Raw genomic sequence first — 12,354 nt, 5'->3', positions numbered from 1 at the left:
CCTCCAGGTGTTTTGGATTGCAACCCCTACTAGTCCCAGCCAGCACAACCTGCCATAATGAAGGATATTTTGCTGGTTAGTAATAAACATCAAAAGTGGTAGAATCAAATTCAGCAATCAATGCAAGCTGATCAACAAGTAATAAAGTATATTAAAATAAACAAGGCTAAATCTGTGAAAGCTGGGGAAATTTAACTGAATTAGTTCTAGCTTTGCTTGTTTCTTCTTTTTGTTACCTACCATGAGTTTTTGGAATAAGGTGGGATATAAATCAATTTTGTATGCAAAGGGAATTTTTTTGCACAGAATCATCATTTCTAGCCTGCTCAAAATGCCCAAGATTTGCAATAAGTTTATAACATTTCTATACCACCTAATACAACTAAAAAAACAAACAAACCTCTAAGTGGATTTATAAAAGTGCCTGAAGTGAATAGATGGCCAGACAAATGATGCTCAGCACATATTTTAAAACAAGCCCCTTTTAGGGAAAATGCTGTGGACCCACAGCACAAGATTAGTAACGCCGTTTAAAAAAATGCAACCTTGCCTCATACCTTGCCTCTGGCATGATCATGTTTGAATTACTCAAAGAATTTTTTTTAAGAGACTGAATCTGTTGTGTATTAGGGAAGTCACATTGTGAAAGTAATTTGATGCCATTGCTTTCATTCTGGTAGTACCTACAACCCACTGTGGAAGCAAATTTTAGTATCCAGCCTCAGGCAAATACTGCAGTACAGAATGAAGACTGCAAGCTAAAGATAGGAAGCAGAATATTGTAACTCATAGCTATATGCTATGTACATATAATAAAGGGGCTCACGGGTGAGCAATATAATCCTTGAAATATTTATTGCAAATATTGGAACAATATAAGCAGTCAGGCACACAGTTATGTGTAAGAACAACAGATTGGTACAGGACCTTTGTACGTAACTATGTGTTGAAGTATGGACAATGTTGGCTTGGATCCAGACTTTGCTACTGCCAGTAGGAACATCATAGAGTGATACTCTGCTCAGGGGATCCTGCTACTGGTGGAAGCAGAGGTAGGGGTGGGCTTTTGACAATAGCCCCCCCCCCCCCGCTGCACTCTGTTGCACTCTCTGAAGGATTGGGGAACGGGGCAGGGGGAGCTGAAAGGTTGGGGGAATTGCTGCACCCTCCCTTCTCCCTTCACATAATTGTATCAAAATACAGAGCACCCAGGAAACTGATTTTATAGCAAACTTCCTGTGAGCTGCCTCCTACAAGTACATGCACCACAATGTCAGTAACTCCATCTACTGTGATCAAACAAGCAAAGAGGCTAATTACCTTTGATGATCAAAACAGATCATCCAATGAATGCGGAAAAGTGCACAAGCAAAAGACACGTAGCAATGCTTTTATTCGTATGACACAAGGTAACATCACTGAAAGGGAAGGTGTGAAACCTTATCTGGTTCCTGAAATTCTGAATGTGAGCAATCAGCAGAGGCATTTGGCTCTCCTATCAAACGTTTCCTAGTGTTATTCACTATTTATAAAGTAAGGTGGGAACCAGGAAGCAGGAAGTAAGCATGGTTTGTCATGTTCCATGTTTTACTTACAAGCTAATGGAGGGTTAGGGTTAACTCTTTCCCATTAGTCAATTATAACGTGAAAGTAGCTATTTTGGGGGGAAGCATTTTTGATACTACTCCCCAACATGCTGGGCTCTTAAACAGTAGGGAAGTCTGGCTGGGAGACATTTGAAGTAAGAATGGTTATAAACTTTTATCATCTTTTTCCTCTTTCTCATTCACTCTCGCAAGTACATCTGCCTGATTCAAGTACATGTGGGAAATTCCACTGCCCAGTTATTTTGTATTTCTGTCCCAAGGTTCTATATCTTCAATTTATACAGACATTTTTGGATATTCTAGTACCTTCGGGTAAGTTCTGATGTTTGATACCGGAAATAAGTTTATATCCAACCGTTTTCCATGTATCTTAATGCTATAACTATATGCACTGAGCAAGAGAGTTTACATTTGGGATGTCTTACAAGACACTCTCTTCAGGGAACGGCCAGTGTTCCTAAGGAGGCCCAGGAAGAAAAAGTTGCTCTACTTATCATTTCTTCATCCCCATGCTTATCAAAATATGGGTTGAAAGATTTCTTCCTAGCCATCCCACCATCATTTCTGCTTCTGTTCTTTTCCTTTTGCTGGAAACCAGAATTTTGGCTGGCAGTTATGACAGCACACAGCTGTGTCAGGATCTGCCCTCTCAGCAGCTCACCTTCCAAGCAATCTGCTCTCTGCCCAGGTAGTTAAATGCAAGAGGTGGTCTTCATTCTGCCTCCTGATGCAGCAAAGCCTGCGATCCAAGCCTCAAGCTCCTTCATTCCTAAGCATGCTTCTTTGAATAAAGTTTCCTACTCTTATTTTTAGTCTTATTCCCTTTACTGTAAGCTACCCAGAGAACTCTTTTCTGGGGTGGCATACAACATCTGAAAATAAGTAAATAAAATCACTCCCGCAAACTAGGTTCTCATCTTCGGTTAGAAGACTACTCAACAGTTCCTTCTGTTCTAAGAGTGGAAAAGTATTTAACATTGCATGCCACATTTTCCTCCCTTGACAATCAAGCTGGTTTTATTTATGTTTACTGTATGGTCTCTGCGCCATTATATGCTTGCATAGCCAGGACACTGTTATTTCCATTCTGGATGTTCTCCATGTTCTGATCAAATTTTTGTCATGCAATTTTCCCCATGTTTCCCCCCAAATTTTGGCACTGGTCACAAAACATTAAAGAATGTGTAAAGCTCGTGTAGCATGAAATTAAATGTACTATTTAAATTGTTCTTTGGGGGTAGGCTCCTATGTATACTGCCTTCAGCATTTCAACAAATTGAAGAGGCAACTCAGAAATGCTGTTAGGGTTTTATCCCAACTAATGCCACCGCTACCTCACGCCTGACTTGATTACGAGATAGAAAAGTTCCAGAGGCAGGATGAGAAAATATATAACAAGCAACAAGTTTTGCTCAATCAATCTCCGCACCCCTGACTTCACCTTTCCTGAAACATGCACCCTAGGAGCTCCAGAAAAAAAAGGCAGTTAAACTTGACCTGGTAGCCTAAACCAAGCTCTAAATCTGCCTAACCACTTTAATCCAGCTGTGACTGCTGGTATTTTTCCACTAGTTCAATGAAGAAAAACATGATGCAGGGGCTACTGTAAAACAATAGCAGCCTTGTATCTTATTTCCCCCTCTTCTCACACTAGTCCACTTCACATGTTGCATGTCGTGTGTAGAAAGCAGGGCCGTATCCCTAGCCCCACCCTTTCCACATGTTAGCCATTCATGATAAGGAGCAGCAATGTTTCAGCAGTTGCTCACATAACAGGGCAGGATGTGACTGGCACCAATAAGAGGGTGAATTCTTGGGGTGGGACAACTTCCGTTCCACTTGTGAAAGTGGCAGCTGTCTAATGGGATTCAACCACATCATGTGGTGTCCAATAGAGACTTCCCCTTCCTCTACAGGTGGCAGCCAAAACATGGAAGCAAGGAAACGTATTCCCAGATATTGTGGGAGGAGAAGCATATATCTGGGGCTGCTGTTTTAAGAGTAGCTCCATATCTGTCAAAATGTCTGCATTCGTTCTACATCATGATAGGCAAACGCTGTTCAGGCAAACTTCTCTGCAATGATTCATCTTCCCATTCAGGAACTCCCTGGAGGTTTTCAGAGGTTTTCTGGGTACCCCGGAACACAATTTGTAAACCACTGCTTTTCTGCTGCATTGTACCAGTTCACACATGGTGATGGTGAGGCCTAACAGGCCCACTCCCTCTATGACCCGAGAATGAACTTGGGGACAGAATATTCTGCTATGCTAGGGGCTCCACAGGTTACTAAAACATTTACATATCCTGTGTATGGAATATTTGCAAAGTAAAGCCATGCTCAGCTTATGGAAAATACAGCTTATACTTTTCTATTGTGAACCCATGCTGGATCTGCAATTTGTACCCCATGTATTATGGAGACATAAAGGGCGGTTGTTAGTAAAAAGTTACTGGTGATCCAGAACCACCCCCACCCCCCATTTATTTCCTTCAACATGCATAGACCAGTCACACAGTGCATGCAGCATGCAGTAAATGGACAGCAGAGGTTAATAACCTGGAAGCATAAGATCTGAGAATGTGAGAACAAGTTAAAGACAGCAGCTCCTCTCCATTGTCACTGAGGCTCGAGAAGCAATGCTGCAGCGTAGAGCAGTGGGAGTGGGGAAAATATAGTTTGTCCAAGACATATACATATCTCCGCAAGTGGCGGCAGGTGTAACTGCAAGACAAGGGTAAAGGGAGGGGAAAGGGGTGGGGAGGAAAAAGAAACAGGAATTTTCCTTTAAGAAAGCTACATCCAAACAAGTCAGTGGCAGATGTCAAAGAGCAAAGCAGCAGTTAGAGAACAAAAATAAAGTTGAAAAGGCAGAGAGGGTGGGTTGTCTCTACAACAACCCAGGATGATTTCATTAGTGACGCAAAGGAGGTCGCCGGCTTTGGCAGGGAGGTTGTGTGTAAACACACCAATGTTTGTGGATTTACTTTTCGGGAAAAATTCAAACCACCTTTTCATGAGACTTGAAGACAAAGGCTCTTGTGCCAAGATGTAATATAAAATGTTATGGGAACAGTCACACAGCTTGTGTGGTTTTATGGAAACTGCCATCTTCAACTAGAGGAACCAAAAGGCTGAGCTCATTGCTGAGTGAATGCTTTGAGGTTCTCACAACAGCTTTTAGAAACTTAGCAGTTAACAATAACCCAGTTTGCCACAACCGTTAGGGAGTTATGGGGCTGTTGAGTCCTAGAGTCCGTGAATCATCTTAGGACTGCCTTTTAAGTTCTAGAGTTTTGTTTTGTTTTCCAGTGTATATCCGCTTCTATCTTCCTGCTGCACAAACAGAAGCTTCTTGGGGGAAATCACTCAGACATTTGACTCTGTTGTAACTGATCTCTCTCTCACACATACTCTTCCAGTTCCCAGGATTTGTCACTCTGTAATACAAGCAAGAAACAGAATCCAGAGAGGGCCTATTCAGATAGAGGAGGGCTGCATAGATAGGAGGAGGAGCACACAAGTCTCAATAGCCAGGTCATGTGCAGGGAGCAGCTTTAACTCCCAGCCCAGTAACGCCATTCATTTGTTATCCCAGCCCAGTTGTATTCATTTAATTTCATCCATGTAGAAAGGTGCCTTATAGGAAATCAGATCACTGGTTCATCTAGATCAGTATTGTCTACATCAGCCTTTGCCAACATGGCGTCTCTCCAGATGTTTTGGACTGTATCAGATGGGAGCTACAGCCCCAAACATTTGGAGTGATAGGGCTAGCAAAGGTAATCTATACTAACCGGGCAGTGGGACTCCAGGTCTTTCGAAAAGAGTGGGTCCTAGTGCTTCCTGAAGATGCTGGGGCTTGTATGTGGGACCTTCTGCATCCAGAACAGCTCTACCGCTGAGCTACAGCCCTTCTGCCACATAAGCGACTGGCTGCTAATTATGGAGAAAAGAAAAGCACTGCATTTGACTTAGCCCAAGCTGATACTGGCCTCTCAGGATGAAAAATGCAGGGCTATGCCAACAAGGTCAGCTTGGTCCTCAATGCTCCCATTAAGTTCCATGGGATACAGCTGAGAGGCAAGTACAGGAGGACCTGCTTCTCACATCAGGATCTGAGATAACTTCAGCTCTTATTCCAAGTATAGTCCCACACTTTTACCCATCTAGGAGAATGGTAGCCATTCATTCCTATGGAGAAAAGCCAAGTGCTGTACTTGGGGTTGGGGTTGGGACATTGTTGTAGTGGAGCTGGTAATGAGGTTGGGGACAGGACTGGGATTCTCTGTCCCTTTTCTGTCAATTATCTTGACGTTTTGGAGGCTTTTTGATTTATTACTAGCTTTATTTATTGTGCTTTGTTGCATGTTTTTATCTTGTGAGCTGCCTCAAGAGGACTTTTACCTTTAAAGGAGGCATAAAAATAGTTCAGTAATAAGTAGCATCACATCACATAGGCAGAGCTATGGAAAATACCGTATTTTTCGCTCTATAAGACACGCCAGACCACAAGACGCACCTAGTTTTTGGAGGAGGAAAACAAGGAAAAAAATATTCTGAATCTCAGAAGCCAGAACAGGAAGAGGGATCGCTGCGCAGTGAAAGCAGCAATCCCTCTTGCTGTTCTGGCTTCTGGGATAGCTGCGCAGCCTGCATTAGCTCCATAAGGCGCATACACATTTCCCCTTACTTTTTAGGAGGGAAAAAGTGAGTCTTATAGAGCAAAAAATACAGTATTTGATTGCCCCAAACTTCGGTTTAGGCTCCCCACCCCCCTAGTTATATTTTGTGAGTTTGGAGCTATAATCAGTGGAATGTTGAAGTTAGTCCCTAGGTTTAGCAATTTAAATGGAAATTGGTATTTTGGTCAGGCAACACTTCTCCACACCCTCAGGAATCAAGGCCCGTATTGGGTCTTTTGCTCTACCCCTCTGGCTGTCCTCATGACATGCAGAAGCCAGCACTGAAGCCAGAAGAAGGCATATTTATCTTGGTGGGATTGCCCTGACTGCAAAACTTCTCTCTCTCTCTCTCTCTCTCTCTCTCTCTCTCTCTCTCTCTCTCTTTACTTCTCTCACGAATAAAATATAGGCTGGGTTCATACACAAGGTTCAATATGTGTCTGGGCTTCTTAAAACAACCAATTATTTTGTTTCATGAAAGAACATTATGTACTTAATACCTGCATTTCATTACTAAAATTTATGAAAAGGAAGTTATTAAAGAATAAAAGGCACTTTCCTAGGAGTATTTTCTTCTTCTTAACTCCCAAACCAACCAAGAGGATGCAGCAAGGAGACATGTGCTACACACAGCAGACTACAGGCTACACATTTTCCTCTTGCAAACAGGGAAATTAATTCCCAGCTCTGTGGCAGTAAAGCATTGAAATGTTTGATATCACCATCTAAAAAGTCAGCGTTTGGAATGTCTGGGTAACTGGAGCCTGGGAAATCAACAAGTGTGGTTTGGAGTTTTCCTATTGAAAACAGTTGTTCTTACTTAAGGATGAAACTCTGCCATTTTTGGAGATAATGAAACCAATAAAATATCTCTAGCGCCTTCTTAGTGTATAAAATTTTTCCAGGGTTATGTGCAGTATAAATCTGAAGAGTTATTAGAAAATAAAATATTATCATCTGTTCTATTAAACCAAAGCGGTATCAAAATTCTTTATGTTTTTGAACTACCACGCCATGAGATCAAAGATAAGATCCAAGAAATGCACAGCCAAACCAATATGAAAATAAAATCTCCAGAGAACAATTTTAAAATATTAGGACCACTATTTTCAGAGACTGAGTTAAGTGCAACCAGTCTGTCAGTCACACACCAGTTACTCAAGCACATGCATTCATGTAGTCTTAAAGGGGTAAGGTCATACAGAGAGAACATGTTTGAGATCTACAGCACCTCTGTTAAGTAGGTACATTTGTTTGAAATGTGGATTTCTATTCAGTTTATCCTTCTCTCACCTTTCATACTTGTTTAAATCTACAAGAAACAGCTCGGGGAATCCATGCATAGCTTTTCTGCTGAAGTGTCACCAATATGCTCACGACACTCAAATCTACCTCTTTCCATCTTGATTCCAAGGAGGCAGTAGAGGTACTTAATCAGTATCTGGCATCAATACAGGAATGGACAAAGGTGAGCAAGCTGAAATTTAATCCAGACAAGATGGTTGTGTTGCAAGGTGGGAGTTCCGCTAATTAAGGATTGGTTGCATAGCCTATTCTGGATAGAGGTATATTTTCTTGAGGATCAGGTAAACAACTTAGTAGTGCTCCCTGGACCTAGTGCTTTTCTACAATACTCTGGGGTTCCCCCTCTCTCTTTTGGTTACAAGCAGCTTCAGCTGGTTTACCTTTTCATGTGAAACTGCGTACAGCACTGGTCACTGATGCCCAATGACATTCAAGTAGGATTCCTGCAGTTCTCTCTACATTGGGCTGCCTTTAGAGACAATGTGGCAACTGCAGGCAGCTGGAAGTGTAGCTTCCAGAATACTGACTGGAGCCCAGACCACATAACATACATCTTATAGAAGATTCATGGCTGCCTATTTAGTTCTTGGCTCAGTTGGTAAAGTGCTAGTGCTAACCTTCGAAGCTCTAAATGTCCAAGGACTGGGCTATGTCAGGAACTACATTATCACTAATCAACCTGCCCTGACTTTGCTATCAACTGCAGGTGTCCTACTCTATGACCCATCACCACTAGAGATTCAGCGGACCAATATATGGGATTGGGCTTCCTCAGTAATAGCACCCATATACCAGAATGCCCTCCCACTAAATTCAGCTGGTGTGTTAAAGGGAAATTTGTCGAGAGAGGTGTTTATATGATTTCCATGTGCTTTCTATTCTGGTGCTGCTGCCTCACTATTTTAAGTGTACTTTCTGAAAAACCACTATTTATTGCTATGTGTTTTCCTTTGCAAGCCACTCTGGGCACAATCAGAATACATGCTTAGCACAAAAGCTAACAACACTGACAAGTAGACATTTGATCCTTGACATAATGTGGAATGATTCTTATTCCTTCATGGACATAACACTGATGTTCTGTGGTGTTCTTTTTAAGTTTTAGAGGATCATGTTTCAAATACCTGTCGTTAGCTGCCCATTAGGAGTGGAGGTGGGATATAAACATTTTAATAAATGAATAAATACCGGGAGGAAAAGCAAACTACTACTGTTAGAAGAGCTACTCAGACTCAAAATTTAAAAATATTGAACTAAGGGTCCCTTCAAACATGATAATTTCTAATAGAGAGATCAGGCTCTGTGAAGCCTAAAGAAAAATGTGTCATTGTTTGAAATGTGGTGAGAAGTACACTTATCAGGCAGCTAAGATGAAGAGCAGTTGAGTAATCAATGTATTCTGAAAAGATTCAAGAAGATTGTTACAATTCTCACACAGAGATCTAAGTGGCAAAAACATACCTAAGTTGATTAGTGGAACACCACAACCCCTTCTCAGAGGGAAGGATGTCTGCCAAGTTCTTCTGGCGCTCCCTAGGTAAAGGTACCCCTGACCATTAGGTCCAATCATGGATGACTCTGGGCCAAAGGGAGCCAGCGTTAGTCTGCAGACAGCTTCCGGGTCATGTGGCCAGCATGACTAAGCCGCTTCTGGTGAACCAGAGTAGCGCACGGAAACACCGTTTACCTTCCTGCCGGAGCGGTACCTATTTATCTAGTTGCACTTTGTTGTGTTTTTGAACTGCTAGGTGGGGAGGAGCTGGGACGGAACAACGGGAGCTCACCCTGTCGTGGGGATTCGAACCGCTGACCTTCTGACCGGCAAGCCCTAGGCTCTGTGGTTTAGACCTCAGCGCCACCCGCTCCCTAGTCAAGGGTTTTATTTGACAAAGTAAGGGGACCATTATGACATGGCCAAGCAAGTCACTTGAAGTTCGCAGACCACACTTCCTGCCAAGAGCATCAGTTGTGCTTTTCCCCTTGAAACAGGCAAGCCACTCGGGTTAACCCTGGTGTGGAGAGGAGCTGCAACACTGGCTCCTCTTGCAAAGCCCCAGGCTTCTCACTTTACCAGGTGGTTGAGAAATAGTAGTAATACTGCAGCTTCCAAACCACCAGAGTAAGAACTCCACTTAGTGTGTAAAAAAAAATAATATTAAATGCAACCCTTGCAGTACTCTCCTTTTTGAACGATAGTGACCTCAGATAGCCTATGTCAGTAGCAGCAAGAAATTCAAGCTGCTCTCAAGTACTGAAGACAATGAGCTGATGAATCTGGAAGCCCCTGGTTCAAATCCTGTCACAAATTTTAAGCCACACTGTCTACCTAACCCCACCTCCCCACACCTGCAATATGGAGTTGTTGTACAATTAAATGAATTCATGTGAAGAATTTGAAAGCTTGAAAACATTATGCAAATGTTAAGAATGATTATTAATAAATCTCAAATACTTGTCTTTCAGTAGCTAGCAAGCTGGGGAGAGAAAAAATGAGGGTAGCATATATAGAACTGTACTCATAAAAAGTAAGGTTTTGATTTGCAAGTCTTCTGCACATACATGCCATGTGTGTCAGCTCAGTGAAGTTCTCTGAAAACAAGAGCCACAAAAACTCAGTCTCTACTAAGCCTGATCATAATATTTAGGTCATATTGTTTCAGCTGAATTGTCAGACCACCACACACACACAAATTGTTTGCTATGCAAAACATTTTGGGTCCTCTTAAAAACGTAGTTGTCAGGTTGACATGTAACCTGACTTATGCCTTCGTAAAGTACCACAGTGAAAGTAGGGACTTTTAGAAGATACTTAATGTGCAGAATGCTTGCAAATTGCACACATATGTACAAAGGGTGGGTGATGATCAGATGTGGAGGTTTTCAATTTGCCCTGTATTGTGGTAACCCACATTTTGAGAGCAACCCATGGTGATGTTTAAAAAGGAGCAGCAATAAAAAAAAGTCCCATAATTGGCAGTGATGGGGCGAGTTCTTCACCATGCAACCAGTTCCTTGAGGCCAAACACAACATTTTTCAGATCGGAGGCAGTGGGGGTGGGGAGAGGGAGAGAGCTTGTAGAAAAGCATGATAGGGAATATAAAGAAGTTTGTAAGATTAAGGACATGCGGATTGAAGAGAGACTAACATTTGTGCCAAGCTATGGCCTGGCCACTGGAATCCTTGCCCAGGGCTGTCTACATTGGGAACTACAAATGTAATGCTTACCATTATTCATTTTAAAATTTTATTTCTACCCCATCATTTAGGGCAAGCTCTCACAATGTGTTCAGAGTTTTATCTTCCTGCGTGTAAGTTAACAAAACCTATCTGAGTTCTGCCCTATACGCTCTATTGTTTTGCGTCCCATGATGCAAATGCGGTAGAGGCACATGGTAGATCAAATGCAAGAATGCACAAGCCCCCAGGGTATCAGCATCTCCAATTAGAACAACCTCAGGGTTAATAAAGACACGAGCTTTGGATTTGCTTCGGCCAGTCAGAGCAAACCATACTATGAGAGATCAACAGCCTGAATCAGCATGAGACAGCTTTGTAGATTCATTACTAAGAGTGAAATAGTTAATCTCACCCTTCTTCCAAGGAACTTACAGAAATGTAAATGGAATTAAAGGTAAAGGGACCCCTGACCATTAGGTCCAGCGTGATCGATTCTTGGGTTGCAGCGCTCATCTCGCTTTATTGGCTGAGAGAGCCGGCATATAGCTTCCGGATCATGTGGCCAACATGACCAAGCCGCTTCTGGCGAACCAGAGCAGCGCACGAAAATGCCGTTTACCTTCCCGCCGGAGCGGTACCTATTTATCTACTTGCACTTTGACATGCTTTCAAACTGCTAGGTTGGCAGGAGCAGGGACTGAGCAACGGGAGCTCACCCTGTCTCAGGGATTTGAACTGCCAACCTTCTGATCGGCAAGTCCTAGGCTCTGTGGTTTAACCCACAGCACCACCCGCGTCCCTCATAGATGGAATTATTCTATTTTATATTAACAATAAAAGAAGGCAGGTTACGCAGGGAGCAGAGTACGGGCTACATTGTTACCCATAGAGCCTCAGAGCAGAGTGAGGCTTTGAATTCTGGTCTCCTCAATGAAAATCTATCACCATTCCCAGAGTGTCTCTCCCTCTATGTAGATTTTAAGAGTCCCTAATTTTGTTATTACCTGGTTTTTCAAGTTCCCCCTTTGTCACAAAATGCCAACAGAAAAATGATTTCGCACTGGTATACAGTACTGCAACTTCTTTGCATGAAACACTAGGATCCTTAATTGGCCAGCTGGCAAAACAGAAGTTTGAAATCCTTATCAGGTGTGATATAAATAACTTATCTTGTGCAGTAGCAATGGCAGCAACAGGAATACTGGCCCAGAGATATACTTTATCCTAGTAACATGTGGTTAGCTTAGAATATGACACCCATAATTCTCCATTTCTGCTCAGAGATACCTAATTGGTACAAAATTTCTTGGACTCCCATTTTCAGTCATTTCCTACGGAGTTAACTCTCATACCTCCAAATCACTTTGCTTTTCCTTTAGAAAGTACTGTATTAGTGTTTTGTCCATCTGACATACACCATAAATTACCTGGAAAGGGCAAAGTTATTTTTGTGGCCCATTACACTGCTTAATATACTTGGTGCGGAAAGATGGTTAGATATAAGTAGAACTGTTCTACAGCACAAAAAATTATGGCATGGCTAGTTATAAAAAGTTCTGTGGTTGTTGTTGTTTTTGCT

General features: G+C 42.2%; 1 protein-coding gene across 9 annotated transcripts in view; it reads right to left on the bottom strand.

The window, feature by feature from the left end:
- Positions 1-12,354, bottom strand: part of DYM (dymeclin) — a 173,064-nt gene that overhangs the window by 72,611 nt on the left and 88,099 nt on the right. For 4 of the 9 annotated variants that reach the window (XM_083702685.1, XM_083702686.1, XM_083702687.1 and 1 more), the window contains exon 15: positions 4,167-4,331. The exons of the other annotated variants lie outside the window; for them this stretch is intronic. In XM_083702685.1, coding sequence (XP_083558811.1) covers positions 4,167-4,331 — 165 coding nt within the window. The remainder of the gene's footprint in view (positions 1-4,166; positions 4,332-12,354) is intronic. 9 annotated transcript variants of the gene reach the window in all.

This window comes from Podarcis gaigeae, assembly GCF_964106915.1.
Source record: "Podarcis gaigeae genome assembly, chromosome: 11".
In the NCBI taxonomy this organism is placed as follows: Eukaryota; Metazoa; Chordata; class Lepidosauria; order Squamata; family Lacertidae; genus Podarcis; species Podarcis gaigeae.
The sequence above is the reverse complement of the archived record's forward strand: the minus strand, read 5'-3'. Positions and strand labels throughout refer to the sequence as shown.